The sequence below is a fragment of the Kogia breviceps genome, chromosome 9 (assembly GCF_026419965.1).
Source record: "Kogia breviceps isolate mKogBre1 chromosome 9, mKogBre1 haplotype 1, whole genome shotgun sequence".
NCBI classification, from domain to species: domain Eukaryota; kingdom Metazoa; phylum Chordata; class Mammalia; order Artiodactyla; family Physeteridae; genus Kogia; species Kogia breviceps.
Genome location: NC_081318.1, coordinates 43,434,929 through 43,453,031, shown reverse-complemented (window position 1 = coordinate 43,453,031; position 18,103 = coordinate 43,434,929). Strand labels below are relative to the sequence as shown.

The following is an 18,103-nucleotide window of genomic DNA, read 5'->3' as shown; positions in this document are numbered from 1 at the left end:
ATAGATAATGCATTCATACAATTAAAAATACACAAAAGGGACTTCCCTGGTGGCACAGTGGTTAAGAATCCACCTGCCAATGCAGGGGACATGGGTTCAAGCCCTGGTCCGGGAAGGTCCCACATGCCATGGAGCAACCAAGCCCATGCGCCACAACTACTGAGCCTGTGCTCTAGAGCCCGCGAGCCACAACTACTGAGCCCGCGCACCTAGAGCCCGTGCTCCACAACAAGAGAAGCCACTGCAGTGAGAAGCCCGCGCACCGCAACGAAGAGTAGCCCCCCACCCACCGCAACTAGAGAAAGCCCTCGCGCAGCAACGAAGACCCAACACAACCAAAAATAAATAAATAAATAAATAAATTTATTTTAAAAATACACAAAAACATCTATAGTAAAAGTAAGGCTTCTTCCTATTCTCGACCCTAGCAACCTTGTACCCTTTCCTGGATATAACCATTTACCGGATTTGTGGGAATCCTTCCAGGGTCAGTCTATGCATACAGAAAGCAGTCTCCAGCAGCTTTACTCCTAGCTGCTTTAATGCTGAGACTCTGACATATCACTTAAAACATCTTAGGAAATTACATTGCTCTGAAAAACATTCCCATCACTGAGCTACTCAATTCCATTGCCACTGTTATTTTTACCATGATTTTGAGCTTAGGAGAATTCTTGACGTGTTTCTTGAAGTTGTTAGATTATGAGATGCCTGCGTGTATATTGTAAGCTATAACTGTTTCAACCTTTAACAGTATAACTAGTTTTACCTATTCAGCCCCCAAATTTGAGTGGAGGTCATTAATATGTTTTTAAAGACAAGAAAAAAAAAACAATAACTTGAGGGATTTGTTTTCCTCCCTCCTTTTCTCTAACTGAAAAAAGATGTATAAAATGTTATATTTCATACATTGGCTTCCTATAATATAAACCAGGCTATTTTGGCGTTTAAATTAAAAAAAGACCCTATTTGTTTGAAAAGATCTTGTTAACATTAAAATCATACTTTACAAAACCTGTTTTTGTTGTTAAAACTAGTAAGAAAACTTAAAACAGAGATCTGCTTTCTCTGTCAAATTTGCTTCAATCCTTCTATTAACAGGCTCAGTGTTTTAGACTCCATGGGATTTTGGAAGACAGTTTAAGTGAAGAGTTTGTGATTGCCTTTAAGTTAGAAGATTAGATTTCCAAGGCTAGCTGCTGACTTGGGGTGCGTCAGTTTTTACTTTTCTGAAGTGGGCAAGTTGAGAATGTTCCTCATTGTGACAGAGGAGAACGGTGGTCCTGGTCTCTTGTCATATCATATGCAAAGTGCTGCAATCAGGTGTGGACCTGGCATCCATATAAAAAACATGGGAATCCTCTTCAATGGCTACCAGCCTGACAGAGCTTCCTTCAGCTACCAATGTCCAGTCTATTTATTTTCTATTGATGCATAACAAGTTTGTTATCAAACTTAGTGGCCTAAAATAACAGTCATTTATTATCGCATAGTTTCCATGTGTTAGGATTCTGGGCATGGCTTAGCTGGGTCTCACAAGGCTGCAGTCAAGGTCAGCCAGGGCTGCGGTTTCATCTGAGGCTCAAGGTCATCTTCTAAGCTCGTGTTGTTAGGATTCGATTCCTTGTAGCTGTAGAATGGCTTACTTCTTCAAGGGAACAGGAGAGTGTCTCTCTGACCTATGGACTCTTTTTAAGGGCTCACTTATAGGTCAGGCCCACTCAGGAAAATTACCCTCTTTAATGACTCAAAGTGAAATTGATTAGGGATCTTAATTACACCTGTAAAATCGTTTCATCTTTGTATAACCTAATCATGGTAGTGACATCCATCACATCCACAATCCTTGCCCACACTCAAGGGCTGGGGATTACACAAGGTAGAGGTATCAGAGAGTGGAAGTCTTGAGGATCACCTTAGAATCTACCAACCATACTCAGAGCAGCTCCGGTATGCATGGCAGGTAGAAGCATCTATCAAGAATGGCACTTAGAGCTAGAATATACCTTATGGATCCTGCACACAAGTGCCAGCAAGTGCTCGCCCTTGGCTGTTCCCTTTCCTCCCTGTAATGTCTCGCTCCTGCTTACCTCTCTAGCCTCCTCCTGTTCTGGACTCCTGCAGTTAGGAGACTTTATTTTGTTTTTCTCTCAATGTTCTGTGCCTGCTTCTGGTCATGGAGCTTTGCACATACTGCTTGCTCTGCCTGGCTGTTTTTCCACCCTATGTCATCTGGTTGACTTTTACCCTTTCTTCAGCTCTCACTTTAGGCATCACTTCCTGGCCCCCATGGCCACTTGCCATGGAGTTAAATATCTCTCCTTCTTAACACTAGGCACAACTGTGATTTAGTGTTTTCATTTTCTGTAACTCCCACTAAAGTAGAGATTTTGTGAGGGCAGGGACCATAGTGTTCTCAGCTACAATCACTGTGCCTGGCACACGGTAGTTGAATACATGTTGGAAAAAGGTGAGGAAGAGAGGAAAATTGGAACCAAATTCCAGTCTTCCTGGTTTAGTATATGTCTCTTGAAATCAACTGCGTATTTAGTATATTACAGTTGAGCCATATACATCTTAAGTCCTTTTTGGACTTCAGCAGAACTTGAAAAGAGTTGAGTGAGAATTATAGGGAGAGAATAAAAATGGATATATATGGCTGAAAAATGGCTGGTTGTCTATTAACCATTCCCAACCTCCTGTCACTTTACTGTTTCATCACTGAATTCCATAGAGGTTTAAAAAAATCCTTAAAATCACCATAGCCTAAGTGTATTTTCATGTGGTAGTGACTGTAGTATATTTCAGTACTTTGAGACTTAGTGATAACCTTAATGCAATTTTTAGTAGATCTTTCACTGTATTGTGCAACGTTACCAAATAATATGCAATTATAGCTTCAGATTTCCTAGTTACCATCATTTTGATATGATTATGTGCTTCCTTTTATAATATCATATAAAACACACTTTTAACTGGGCTTCGAGTTTTCTACAGCTGCTCTGAAAACTACTCTGTTACTGCTTCTAACTTGCCCACCACGGAGAGCAAACTGCTCTACACTTTAAAATGATGTTCCCCTGCTCCTCTCTGACATTTCAATACAGGAATGAAATCATGGTGATGCTTATCATCTCGAAATGTCTTAAAATCAAAACATTCTTATTTTGGGACTTCCCTGGTGGCTAAGTGGTTAAGAATCCGCCTGCCAATGCAGGGGACACGGGTTCGATCCCTTTTCTGGGAAGATCCCACAGGCCATGGAGCAACTAAGTCCGTGCGCCACAACTACTGAAGCCCTCGCACCTAGAGCCCATGCTCCACAATAAGAAAAGCCACCGCGATGAGAAGCCCGTGCACTGCAACAAAGAGTAGCCCCCTCTCGCCTGCAGCTAGAGAAAGCCCGCGTGCAGCAATGAACACCCAATGCAGCCAAAATTAAATAAATAAATTTATTTTTTAAAAAACCAACATTCTTATCTCCTCTGAGACTTCTATTAAGCATTGTTTCCTGGAGGCTATCAAACTGTGAAAATAAAGCTAGGTATTCCAAGTAGAAAGTTGGAATGATTCATCAAAAACTACAGGAAAGAAGTGATTTCAAACAAAAGCCCCCATCATCTGTTTAGGGTCTCTTTGATTTGCTGCTTGAGTTTGGCAACTGCAAAGTTGAAAGTATGTCTGTATTTATGACACATATCTATTTATGAAGATGCATGAATGTTCACACATGCTATTGATTGTTTTTAAAATGACCATCGTGCTACAATTATAACCACTCTTATCAGGCTTTGATCAGAGAATACTCTCTTTCAGTCTGCTTAGAAGTTGGCACAATTTGTGTTGAGGAACAAATGTTTCAGGTTCTCTCTTTTTAAAAATTAATTAATTAAATTAATTTATTTGGTTGAGCTGGGTCTTAGTTGTGGCAGGTGGGCTCCTTTAGTTGTGGCTTGTGGGCTCCTTAGTTGTGGCATGTGAACTCTTAGTTGTGGCATGCATGTGGGATCTAGTTCCCTGGCCAGGGATAGAACCTGGGCCCCCTGCATTGGGAGCGTGGAGTCTTAACCACTGTGCAACCAAGGAAGTCCCTTAGGTTCTCTTTTTGACAGGTATCTCACCTTGAGAACTAATGTGTATTTGCCATAGAAATCTATCTGCTAGAGAGACTGACATGTACTAGGACTGATGTGATAATGAACGTGAACAAAGTATATTGGTATTTTTGTGAACTTGATTGCCTCCTTCACTCAGATGGGCTTATTTACACCAGAGCCATCTAATTATGTTTCCAGTAGCTTGCTGGTTAAAGGGCTCAAGATGTTTATCTGCAGACATGTTTGGGCATCGACCAGCTGATGTTTAACACATGAGGCAACCCTCTTACTACCTGAGAATGTCCGGGCATTCTCTGAGCCATACCTGGGACCAGCAGAGAAATCCGGTTTAAAAAGGCACTTGGAGGGGCTTCCCTGGTGGCGCAGCGGTTGAGAGTCCGCCTGCCGATGCAGGGGACACGGGTTCGTGCCCCGGTCCGGGAAGATCCCACATGCCACGGAGCGGCTGGGCCCGTGAGCCGTGGCCGCTGAGACTGCGTGGCCGCTGAGCCTGCGCGTCCGGAGCCTGTGCTCCGCAACGGGAGAGGCCACATCAGTGAGAGGCCCGCGTACCGCAAAATAAAATAAAAATACACTTGGAATTTTTGTTATTTGGGGTTCTGGAGACTGGGATGACCACCTTGATGAGGCTTTGAATGCAAGCTAACAACTTCAAAGCTCTAGAGGCAAGGACACACTGAAGTGCTAAATGCAGAAGCCAGGGTAATATTTTCAGGCATCTAGACAGGGAGCTTCTGTGCCTCGGGGCCTGTGGATTGGATAGTCGTAAAGACTCTCCGTCATTTGAAGAATGAAGTGAAAGGGGTCTGGACTTGGAATTAGATCTGGAATCAGTTCCCTACTCTGCCACTTCTAGTTACTTGACCTTCACTAAGTTATTTCTTCCAGGCCTTGGTTTCTTCTTCTGTAAAATGCAGGGTTCCTGAACCTGAATGTGCCTTAGAATTGCCAGGGCTACTTGTGAAATATTCAGATGCTTGAGTCCCACTCCAGACCAAGTGAAACATAATTTCCAATGGCACCTGTGTCCTTTTTTTTCTTTCATTGTGGTAAAATACACAAAACATAAAATTTACCGCCTTAAAGTGTATAGTTTGGTGGCATTAAATGCATTCACATTGTTGTGCGATCATCACCAGTATCTATTTCTAGAACTTTTTCATCACCCCAAACTGAAACTGTATACCCATTAAGCAATAATTCCTCATTCTCCCTTCCCTGCAGCCCTTGGTAACCTCTATTCTAGTTTCTGTCTCTATGAATTGGCATATTCTAGGTACCTTGTATAAATGGAATCATATAATATTTGTCCTTTTGTGTCTGATTTATTTCACTTAATGTAATGTCTTCAGGGTTCATTCATATTGTAGCATGTATCATAATTTCATTCCTTTTTATGACTGAATAATATTCCATTGTGTATATATATATATATATATATATATATATATATATATATATATATACCATATTTTGTTTATCCATTCATCCATCAATGGACATTTGGGTTGTTTCCACTGGGCATCTACATTCTTAATTAACCCCCAGGTGTTTCTGATGGTCAACAATTTTGGAAGCCACTGAAATGAATGTTCCCCTGGTTAAATTATAAGCTTGTGTATACCAGGTTTAGGAGGAGGAGAGTGAGATAGAATGTCATCACTGAAAAGATGTGACTTGGTATTCTTAAGTATTTTATCTAGGTAAATAGAATAAATAGCATGACCTCTGATGCCAATAAAATACCCTAAACTCTAGCCAAATGTTCATGGCTTGCTGTTAGGAACAAAAAAAAGTTTCATGGACCCAATAACTTCTAATGTTAAAATAAATAGTTGTGTATACAGTGGTGTTCTGGAGTGCTTATATTTCTAACTCTGTGCTTGGTGACATCATGTTGGTAGCTTGAAATTGACCTTGGTACCACCATGGTCAATTATATGGTTGGAAATTGGAATACACTAAAAGATTGGGGCTTTTCTCGTCTGTAGAGCTGGTTGTCAAACATTAACAGCACGTCACTGACTATATGCCATGTGTTTTGGTATTTTTCTTCTTTTTAACAAATATCACTAACAAAAGAAATGCAATTTTTAAGATAAGCCTTTGTTGACGAGCTAAAATCCAGAAATCCACGGTTCCTCTCAGGTTCAGGAAGTGCAGGAGTGCTAGTACAGAGCTCCCATACCTGCCTCTATGTCAGATTCATATTGATTGAGTTGGAGGCTCACCTGTTGGTGGAGATTTCTCCTCATTCCTCTCCAGGTATGATCACACTCATCAGTGACTGCATTTCTTGTTGGATATTTGGCTGTATCTTCTACAGCTTCTGTCCACAGGTTAATGTCTGTTTCCATTTTTTTCCCATTTTAGAGAGGGTGAATTTTTCTCTTTAATGCCCTTATCTACCCACAATTCGATGTAACAAAGACCTCCCTCTGATTTCATGGACTGAAGATGAGGGCAGGCCACGCACAACCTCCCAGATGACTCTGCATATGTGCTGGGCTGTTTAATCAGGCACCCTTTCTGCTGGCCACACAGTTCTAAAATCATCCCAAAGCAAAGGAGGCTTAGCTCAAACTCTTTAGAAAAGAGCTCAGGTAAAGGAGGTGGCAGATAAGAGGAAAAAGATGGGCTGTAGAAATCTACATTTTAACAAGCCCCCTAGGGATGCCCTTCATCCTTGGACTGCTCTTTGACAAATGCTTCCCAAAAATGTACTAGGCAAACGTCGGCAGGCTTCATCCTGCAGTGGGAGAGGCGCCTGGATGATGGGTGCATCAAGCCTGATTTTCCCATGTAAATACTTCTCAAATGGTATAAAAAGGGGTATGCCCAGCAGGGGTTTGGTTTGGTAGACATAGAGAAGCTTATTTTAAAATTTATATAAAAGGGCAAAAGACCTAGAATAACTAAAACAATTTTTGTAAAACAAGAGTAAAGTGGGAAGGATCAGTCTACCCAATTTCAAGACTTATAGTGTAGCTACAGTAATAAAGACAGTGTGGTGTTGGTGGAAGAATAGACACAAAGATCAATGGAAAAGAATTAACCCAGAAATAGACTCCTACAAGTATGCCCAACTGATTTTTGACAGAGGTGCCAAGGCAATTCAATGGAAGAAGGCTAACCTTTCCAACGTATGGTGCTGGAAGAATTAGACAAAAAATAGGCGAAAAAGAAACATGATATAAACTTCATAGATTATACAAAAATTAACTGAAAATTGATCATGGACTTAAATGTGAAATGTAAAACTATAAAATGTGTATAAAAAGCATGTAGGAGAAAATCTTTGAGATTTAGGGTTGGGCAAAAAGAGTTTTTACATTTGACACCAAAAGCACTTCCCATAAAAAGGAAAAATTGATAAATTGGACTTCATCAAAATAAAAAATAATTGCCTCGTTGAAGACCTTGTGAAGAGAACAAAAGATCTAATTAGAAAAAGATCTAATTAGAAAATTGGAGATATTTCATCAAATAGTATATGCAGGTGGCAATAAAGCTCATGAAAATATATTCAACATCATTAACCATCAGGAAAATGCAAATAAAAAAATATATATATATAATGTATAGCATGATAGCACCAAATACTGGTGAAGATGTGGAAAATCTCATATATTGCTGGTGAAAATGTTAAATGGTTCAGCCACTCTGGAAATCAGTATGGTAGTTTCTTGTAGAACTAAATATATACTTACCATATAACTCAGCAGTTACACTTTTGGCTATTTATCCCAGTAAAATGAAAACCCGTGTTCACTCAAAATCCTGTACACAAATGTTCACAGTAGCTTTAATTGTCATAGGCAAAAAACTAGAAGCTACCCAGATGTCCTTCAGTGGGTGAGTGTTTAAACAAACTGGGGTACATCCATACCATGGAATTCTACTCAGCAATAAAAAGGAACAAACTTTTGATACTTGCAACTACTTGGATGGATTTCAAAAGAACTATTCTGAGAGAAAAAGAGCCAATCTCAAAAGGCTACATACTGTACGATTCCATTTATATAAAATTCTTGAATAACAAAATTACACAGATGGAGAACTAGTTAGTGGTTGTCAGGGCTTAGAGATGGAGGCTGTAAGTGGAGTGAGTGTAGTTATAAATGAATAGCTTGAGAGGGCCTTGTGATAGTACACTTCTGTATATTGATTGGTTACACAAATTTAAACACGTGATTCAACTGAATAGAACTACACACATACACACACATGCACACACATGAGTGCGTGTAAAATCAGTAAAATCTGAATGAGCTCAGTGGACCACACCAATGTCAACCAATGTGTTTCCTGATTCTGATATGTACTATGGTCATGCAAGATGTTAACACTGGGGGAGGCTGGGTGAAGGGTATGTGGAACCTCCCTGTATATTTTTTGTACCTTCCTGTGAATCTATAATTATTTCAAAATATAAAAGAGAAAAAGGGAGGTGGTAAGATCTGACAGTTTTTTTACAGTGAGCCCTAAACATCCTATCTAATCAACCATAAAGGTTGCATCTGTGTGGTATGCTTCCCAAAGTGTAAAAATGATGCAGGGCACTACATTCGTCATGCAAATGGCATTTTGTATGTGTGGTGTATATATTTTCATTTCTTCTTTGTGCTCGTCAAAGAGATTTTCACTGATGTCTTTGAAATTACATTCAGGAAACTGAGGATTCCATTTGTGACTTCTTATCTGTGGCTGCCATAATTTATCCTATGAGATTTTTGGTTGTTTTGCTGTCTTCAAATAAATTTTATTTTCTTAAGCTGCTCCTGTGCATCCCATACTGTGAAACATGTTCCTGTTTTGAAAAATGCATGAATCTGACCTGAGGTGTTTGAATTTGATCTTTATATCCCTCGTTATTTGTTGCTTCATGATGTCAAAAGGCCTGAGGCATAGCATGGTTCATGGCCGAAGGAAGGTAAAGGCATTTAGAAGAGAGTAAATGTAAATCCATAGAATTGGGTCTTGCCTCTTCAGCTGCAAAAGCTGCATTTTACTTTATAATACTGGTTTTAAGACATCACTGGTGGGCTTCCCTGGTGGCGCAGTGGTTGAGAATCCGCCTGCCGATGCAGGGGACACGGGTTCGTGCCCCAAACCGGGAAGATCCCACATGCCGCGGAGCGGTTGGGCCCGTGAGCCATGGCCGCTGAGCCTGTGCGTCCGGAGCCTGTGCTCCGCAACGAGAGAGGCCACAACAGTGAGAGGCCCGCGTACCGAAAAAAAAAAAAAAAAAAAAGACATCACTGGAACATGATGTTAAAGTATCATGTAAGTTAGCAAGTGAAAGGCGGCACGTTATCCTCCCCAGGGACATCATTTCTACTCTAGAAGCTACTACTTTCTGAGCTTCTCCCCATGCGCCTGGCAGGACCCAGTGAATGAATGGAATGTAGATTTTAGAGTAAGATAAAAAAGAGTGGGTGTGTGACCTGGACAGAGTAGTTTAGCTTTTCTGAATCTTAGATCCTCATTTTAAAAACTAGGGGTAGGGCTTCCCTGGTGGCCCAGTGGTTGAAAATCCGCCTGCCGATGCAGGAGACACGGGTTCGTGCCCTGGTCCGGGAAGATCCCACATGCCGCAGAGCAACTAAGCCCGTGAGCCATGGCCGCTAGGCCTGCGCGTCCGGAGCCTGTGCTCCGCAATGGGAGAGGCCACAACAGTGAGAGGCCCGCATACCGCAAAAAAAACAAAACAAAAAAATCTAGGGGTAAAGTGTTTTCTGCCCTAGAGTGCTTTTTATAAAAATAAAATTGAATTACATGTGAAAATTCCAAGTACAATGCCTCACCTAAAACAATTATGCAGTGATTTAAATTTTCTCCTTTTCTTCTGTTGGAGGGTTATTTACATAATATTTCTGAAAATATTTTTGGAATTCCTCTTTTTAAAAAAAATAAATTTATTTATTTTTGGCTGAGTTGGGTCTTTTTTTAAACATCTTTATTGGAGTATAATTGCTTTACAATGGTGTGTTAGTTTCTCCTTTATAACAAAGTGAATCAGCTGTACATATACATATATGTATATAAGTTGGGTCTTCGTTGCTGCGTGCAGGCTTTGTCTAGTTGCAGCGAGGGGGGCTACCCTTCGTTGCAATGCACAGGCTTCGCATTGTGGTGGCTTCTCTTGTTGCGGAGCACGGGCTTTAGGCATGCGGGCTTCAGTAGTTGTGGCTCGCGGACTCAGTAGTTGTGGAGCAGGGGATTAGGTGCTCTGCGGCATGTGGGATCTTCCCGGACCAGGGTTCGAACCCGTGTCCCCTGCATTGGCAGGCGGATTCCTAACCACTGCACCACCAGGGAAGTCCCTGGAATTCATCTTTGGAAATGACTTCTAGTGGCATTTTCCTCCCCACATTGGAAAACCAAGCTTATGACTTCACAGGACAGTCTCTCCAGGTTATTCTTCTTTTTCAGGGAAGTCCTATTATATTTTATGAAAGTATTGGCCCACATTGGATTGGAAAAACAAAGGCAAAACAAACCTTTCACTAGAGATAGTTTGAGAAACACTGCCTCAATGTATGATGGAAAATTTGCTTTGCCTCTTTTTCTACCCTGGCCAATAATAGTTATTTAATATATTCCTCCTCTGGAGTTTCAATGAAAAGAGGGACAAGATGTTGCCTGTCTGCCCTATTAGCAGCATAAAATTGGTGGTAAATAGATTTTATTATAAAGAAATTTGCCCTAGAGAGAATTAGAAGTAATTCTGGAGTAAATCTGAGGTTCCCTTTGATTGTATGTATATGTGAGTCTTCACACAGCTCATGTTAGTGTCTTGCATTAAGGTGTTTATCTTAGAACATGAACCTAAAGAGCAGTGAAAATGTCCTTTCTAAAATTATCTTATCCCCAAGAATCCCTTACATATGAAATCTACTAGGATGCTTTGTCTATTGGAGTCTCCAAAACCAATCAATGCTGTTGAGGGTAGGTAAGTTATGGATTGTACTTTTGAAAGAGGTTAACACCTATATTTTTGAGTCTATTCATTCATTCAGACTCATCCGACATTTGGGAAAATCTATTATATGGACTCAGGTGTGGTAGACTGACATGTCAACAAGGGCAGTTAAGCAATAAAGCTCATCATAATTTGCCTGGGTCTTTATATGTTAAACTGTGGTGGAGGAGCCTGCCTTCCAGTTGAGTTATTTGAAGCAGAAAACGTTGCTGGGTTCCCTGCATTGTGGACCACTGGTGCCAATACCTTTTACCCCATTTTGGGTGGAACAATCCAGAGAGGTCTGCCCTACTCCTAGGAGCCCTTTGCACATGGCCTGGCATTGTCTGGGAACGGCAGACCAGTTCCCAGACCAGTTCCTGCCTGGTCTATATGGGCTTGTAGTGCACTTCCTCCTTCAAAGTAAAAAAAGCAAGCTCTTTGCCTGCCCTATTAGCAGCATAAAAACCACTCTTTCAGTTTTTTTTTTTTAAATCCAGAGGCTGAAAATATATAACATATTTGGAAACTCCACTGGCAGACTTGGCAGGCATTTCATATTTACTTGGACTTAACATGAATTGGATTTGGTCCTCTGCTTTCCCCACCTCCATCTCTCGGAACAAGTTATTTATTAACCGAGTGAGTCAGTGGTAGTGGATCAGACATGCGCATGGCACGTCTTTTGTAAGTGCGTTTGTTCCGTAAGATTTATGCTAGCCCAAATTATTTTATACTTGTTTTCATTGTTGAAAATTTACTGTGTTCATTCTGGGTTTGGCATAAGTATTTGTAGTGTGCTAGGCGTTCCTGTGGTTGAACATTTTATCGCTGTAACACTTCATGCAAAGGAAATTAAAAAATATAGAGTGAAAGCATTTCCCTAATATGGTTCCAATCAGCTGTGTACTTTAGTAATTTGATTTGTAGGAACTAGAGAGAAGAGTGTTACTGAGCTCTTTTCAGTCATTCATAATTCTCTGGGAATTCAAATCATGGTTCCAAGTTTATGAAAACATCTATTGAAATATTAAGTCCTTTATTTTTCTGTTTGTATGTATTGAGGTTGTTTTTTTGTTTTGTTTTGTTTTGTTTTGTTTTATTACCACTGCAGTATCTAAAAGAATTCAGAGAAGGAGGTGAGTCTCCTCTTTGTATCTTGGACAAGAAAAACTTACGTGAATTGAGGTTGATTGGCTTGGCAGAAGTCAGTCACTGGTACAGAGGGGCAGGCCCTTTTATTTCTGCATTATCCCATGTGTGTGTTCCTCCTGCTGTACTCTTTGGGCTAAGCAGATGGGCTATAATTGGTAAATCCCATTTTACTGGTGTGTTCCTCATAATCTATTGTGCAGTTACTAGTGGCATAGCCAGGTGCATCTTCCCCGAAAATGTAACTCACAAGGTGGAGGGTGTTACTTGGGCAAACTAATTCAAGATCTAGGTTGTGATCCTTGCATCATTATTTCTTTGGCTCTTTCTACAGAGACTTAAACTTGTTTCCTGTTTTGAGAATCTCTGGCCTTTGACTTCTGTTTTTGCCAATGAATAAGCATGACTTCTGTTTTGGCTAGTGAATTAACATGTGATCATCCATACATTGTTAGTTTCAGATTTCCTTAATCTAGTTCATACCTAAAAGTAAAATCAAAGTGAAATATGAAATCCTAGCTCTTAGAGCTTGGAGGCAAGGCTTGGAAGATTTCATCTGTTGAAGACAGTAGCTTGTCAGGAGTCTTAGATGGGTATAGAATTTTGCAATCATTTGCTATATTTTAATTTTTTGCTTTTATTTCTTACCATGTTTTACATTGCCCTCTTGACCTTCAGCAATCTTAAGTTCATGTAGTCTTGTGTAAAATCCCCTTTCACAGTGGTGTTTTGAGCCCTGGTCCTCCTCATACTTAACTAGGTGTAAATAAAGTCACAAGGTTATGCATTTTGGCCAAGAGAATTCATCAATCAGTGGTTTTCCATTTGAAAATATAGTCTGTGAGGTTAATCTTTTCAGTAGTCAAAGAATTAATGTAAGCGAAAGCTAGGTGGATATTCAAAAGTCTTAGTAGTGTTTGGAGGAAAATAGCCAAGGAGCATGGTGGTTCCTATGACCGCTAGTTCTGGCTTAGAAGACATAACTTCTTTTGCTTCAAAGATAAAGGAAACCCACATTCATTCCTGGCCTTTCTTCCCGCTTCTGTGTTTCGTCTAGGTTGTACCTATGAAGGAAGTACCTATAACAGCTCCTTCAAATGGCAGCGTCCTGCTGAACCCTGTGTCTTGCGCCAGTGCCAGGTAAAGTCCACCTATTTTACTCTCCAGTGACAAGAAATCCATAAAGTCCTCTTCAGAAACCCTTTTCAGACATCACAGAACAAAACTCCAAAGAAAAAAGCAAAACAAAAATGAGAAACAAATGAAAAACCAACTGTATCCTTGTCCAAATTTATCGTGACAGTCACCATAACAAGACAGTTCCAGGATAGATATTGCATGGGACTTGCTTCCAGAAACGCACAGCAGAATTGTTCACCATTGTTAAACTGTGCCTGGAAAAACTCTGAGAAGATGCATATGTCCTTGGGGAAAATTCATGTCTTCCTGTGAGTCAGCTTTGCAAAACACGAATTCTTATTAGCAGAAAGAGGTATTGTTACAGGATATATGTTTCCCTTTTTTTTTGATTTAGAAACATTTTGGGCTGGAGCCAGTCTGCAGACTGTGCTGAATCAAAGCAATTAGTACATTGTAACCTCAATGATTTAAATGCAACAAATTTAAGAACCACCAGTTTGGGTCCTAGGGAGTCCACTGTGCCTGGTGCTTGCTGAACTCTGAAAAGAGCACTGTTTCCCTGTGGCTGTAATCGTTACAGGTCTTAAACAGGCAAGATAAACCAAAGGGGAAATGAAGAATTGAAATTGTCTAATTCCTTTTCTTTAAAGAAATACTCTGTTAAAAAAATGCTCATCTAATTTTGACATAATTTAAAAAATTTTCTCTGTAGAGTAGATGCTGTTAAATCATTTTCCCCCAGTCTCATTTCACTGTTCAAGGATATACTTTTGCATTTAAAGGGGAACCAAGGTTAGTATAATAATGCATATTTCTCTCTGATCTTATCGCAAGTATATTGACATTTAATTGAAATCTGAATTTTATGTAATCATGTTCTTTGCATAAGCGGTGGGCATGTTCACTCATAAGATCTTCAGTTTCTTGTTCAGTTAAATGTTCAGTTTATTTATGTAGTAATCTAAATTATTTATGAAAATAAGTAGTAGTTAGAATAGATATGAATAATAGATTAATTGACTCAATAAATATTTGTTGAATTTGTACCCTGGGTTATACATGCAATTAGCTTTATGGAACAAAATAATGACATCAATGACTTTTAATAACGTGAAAAGTCCACATTCATTCTGAAATTTGCATCACCCCATCCTCACCCTGCTTCTTGACCAATGTGATTTCCAATCTTTGAGAGGGACACTCCGAAAGCCATGGTTACACTGTCTTTTAAACAAGATGATTGCATGCTTTTTGGAGTGTAGTGTAACATTTTTATACAGTAGTCAGAGGTCTTGACAGTCTTCCAGTTGCATGGACCAGTGGTGAATTTTGCTGCCTTTGGATGAAGGCTTTGTTTAAATTAAATGGAAACTATTATATGGGAGGGAATATTCTGTTGACTGAATAACACATCAAGCCCTCATCAATTGTGAATATCAGCTTTGGTCACTAGCCATTCACCAGTGGCCAGAGAGAATGATGCAGGAATATAGAATTATTACTGGAAGAGATCTTAAAGACCAACATCCCTGGGAGTCAGGAAATGCTGAACTATCGAATGGAGCTCAGAAAGGGGACGTTAGCTACCAAGAATGAACTTTGCCTTTTAATTTTTCTCCTTTTATAATACTTTGCCTATGCCCTGTTAGCTAGTTTCAAAATATTATTTCACTCAATAACCATAAAAGCAAACTTCTGTTAAAGTAGTTACAAAAAGCTGCTCCTCTGCTCAGCTGGTACCTTCCCACTTGTGCTTACTTTCTTCCTTCTTTAGGGCAGGAGACCTCATCTATGAATGCAGGAAACAACCATTTACTGGTACCCGTCAGGGAAGTCTTCCTTTAAGATGCTCCTCTGCACAATGACACAATTGCAACCTCTCTCTCCAAGATCTTCTCTTCTCAGGGTGTAGAATCAGTAACAGAAGAGAGAGTATAGTGTAGTGAGTAAAATTTGAGCATTGCCATTCACATAACTTGTTACTTAACCTCTCTAGACCCCACTTTCATCCCCCATAAAATGAGATAGTACTACCTCACAGGGTGGTCGTAAGAATAAGCAACACTGTCATTTAAAACACTTCTGATTGAGCCTACAAGTACTGGGTACAACTAGATAGCAGACAGACAACAGCTAGTCTAATGATCCGGTTTATTTCCATTTGAGTTGAATTCTAGCTAATTTCTTATGTCTTTGTACTGAAGGAGTTCTGAAGGTGGAAAATTTACCTTTATTTTCCACTTTTAGTGTCTTACTGGAAGAGGAAAATTTGAAGATCAGAGACAGGAAATTCATGCTGGGAAGTAACCTGAATCCTCCATCTGGATTGCAGATACTAAAGGGAAATTGATCCTGGGCTTTTTGCATTTCTTCAGTTACATAACTAAAGCCCATTTCCTTTTTTGATGTTGTATGTTGCCGGTATTTTGGCATTTTTTTCCTTTGCAAATGTGATATAGACCACAATAAATTCCCCTGGTAGTGGAAGCCTCAGGTCTGACAGATATGAAGGCAGTTAGGATATAACCTTCCTTGTTGGATCGAGAAGTTATGGTAGCAGAAACGATGAAGAAAATTATCTAGTTGTCAAATTGTTACATAGTTTTTTAGCTTTTTACCACTCCCCTGAGAACAAAATTAAACAAACAAACATACAAATACATTTTATAAAATGGGTAGAGAATATAGAGAAAAATCCTTCAAAGACCAACTCTGAAAAGTAATTTAAAAAATGTTTCAATTGACATTAAAATACTAGAGTACCAAGATCAGTTTGCAAATGAGTCCCTTGATTTCATTATTAAGACCAAAAGTATCTATTTTGACAGAACATAATATGAATGTTAAAATAGTTTTATGTACTCTCTTCATCTGATGACTGACAGCCACACTGTCTGTGAGGCCCAGAGAAATTTCTGAGATTGCAGAGCTGGTGTCTAGTTATTCCTAGAAGGGTGGTGCGGATTTAGGTCTCCAGATGCCAGTCCGGAATATTATGTTTGTACTCTGTGCCTTATAATTAATGGCTTAAATTGCAATAACAATTACAGAAAATATAGAAAATAAACCAATTGTGAATGAACAGCTAGGCTCTGTTAGCTACTGACTGACAGCATGCAGGTTTTAAATACTAGATTTAAAAGAAAGAAAGAAAGAAGGGAAGGAAGAAAGAAAGGAAGGAAGGAAAGAAGGAAGAAAAAGAAAGAAAGAAAGAGAAAGAAAGAAAGGAGGAAAGAAAGAAAGAAAAAGAAAGGAGGAAAGAGAGAGAGGGAGGGAGGGAGGAAGAAAGAAAGGAAATTAGAGTCAAGAAGAAAGAACTAGGACAGGGAAGAGAACAGGTACAGGATTTGCACTTTATGACGGGGCGAGCTGGGGCCATCAGACCTCATTTGTGCCATATATCTCTGGACCTGACACCCATCCCACCTTTGCACTTTTTGTGTTTGAATTCTTCTCCTACTAAGTTGGTTACTTTCCAAAAGTGAGTAAGTCCTCAGTGGGAATTCTGGGCTGACTTTCCTTGCGGCGTTCTGTTTTTCAGGAAGGCGTTGTCACAGAGTCTGAGGTGCGATGTGTCGTTCATTGTAAAAACCCTTCCAAGCATCTGGGAAAGTGCTGCCCCACTTGTCCAGGTAACGTTCTCAGAAAGGGGAAGGCGGCGAGGCTCCCTGGTGTAGTACAACACTGTTGAAATCCCTCTGGGTTCTCACAGGAATGCATGATTTTCCCCACTCCTGACTGGAATTTTTCTCACTTTACGTCTGTGTACCTAATGGGTTAGGAGAGCAAACTCCTTTTCATAGAAAGGTCCGGTTGGACTCTAGCGTGTCCGGGATGGCTGCGACGTGCTGTAGGTCTTGGCAAGGATGCTTCAGGCTCCGGAGGCCTGCTTTCCACTCCACAGGGCCACAGGTAACGCTTATTTTGGAAGGAAAGGCTGTGGCTTTCCGTTGCTTCCAGAAATGTCTTTTTACTGCTTCATATTGCAATACCTTGGCCAGAGCTCGCCTTGGTGATGAGGTGACCAGATGTTTTCTGAACACCGAGAGCTGTGTCCCTAAGAGGATTTACCTTAGGGCTTTGCTGGTCTCAGTTTTCGGCATGGTGTAGTGAGAGGGATCCACTGTCTTTTTAGAGGGTCCCACGGCCTAGGTGACAGCAAAGGGATCTTTCCTTTCCAGTGGGTGGAGTGTTTCCTCTTACTTTTCTGAACAGGATTCCAAAGGCCTCCTGCATCTTTTCTTGCCTTTAGGCACCAGCCTGGGGATTTTGAGGTGAGAGATTTTTTTCTGATCCCTTAAGCCTCTGGCCCATGCACTTCAACAGATGTTCTGCATTTTGGGTTTTACTCTGAGTGCTTTTCCTCACTGGAGGCCATACTCACAACTACCTCTCTTTGCTTTTGAAGTTGATCTCCAAAGGGCCTTCTGTACTGCGAACCTTGCCGGGAATTGGTGAAGGCATCACCATGGGATGCTTTGCGAAGATGAGCTCTTGGTCCCTTCCTGTCTACACACTGTGCTATGTGCACAGACCGGGGCCCTTCCAGAGTCCAGCCTTCCCTCATCTTTGAATGACAATAAGGACAGTCTCTCTCCACTCCTTCTAACCTTTCTGAGTTCCCTGGACAGTCTTTATTGAGCCAAACTTCCTTTTCACACTGGGATTTCTGTGAAGCTTGTATTATTGGATAAGCTTATGTGAAGGCCAGAAACCAGTTGAAAGTAAA

The 18,103-nt window shown here is 40.3% G+C and overlaps 1 protein-coding gene across 5 annotated transcripts in view; it reads left to right on the top strand.

Moving 5' to 3' along the window:
- The window catches only part of BMPER (BMP binding endothelial regulator), a 249,561-nt gene that overhangs the window by 41,782 nt on the left and 189,676 nt on the right, over window positions 1–18,103 (top strand). For all 5 annotated transcript variants that reach the window (XM_059074085.2, XM_067042364.1, XM_067042362.1 and 2 more), the window contains exons 4-5: window positions 13,292–13,374; window positions 16,916–17,006. In XM_059074085.2, coding sequence (XP_058930068.1) covers window positions 13,292–13,374; window positions 16,916–17,006 — 174 coding nt within the window. The remainder of the gene's footprint in view (window positions 1–13,291; window positions 13,375–16,915; window positions 17,007–18,103) is intronic.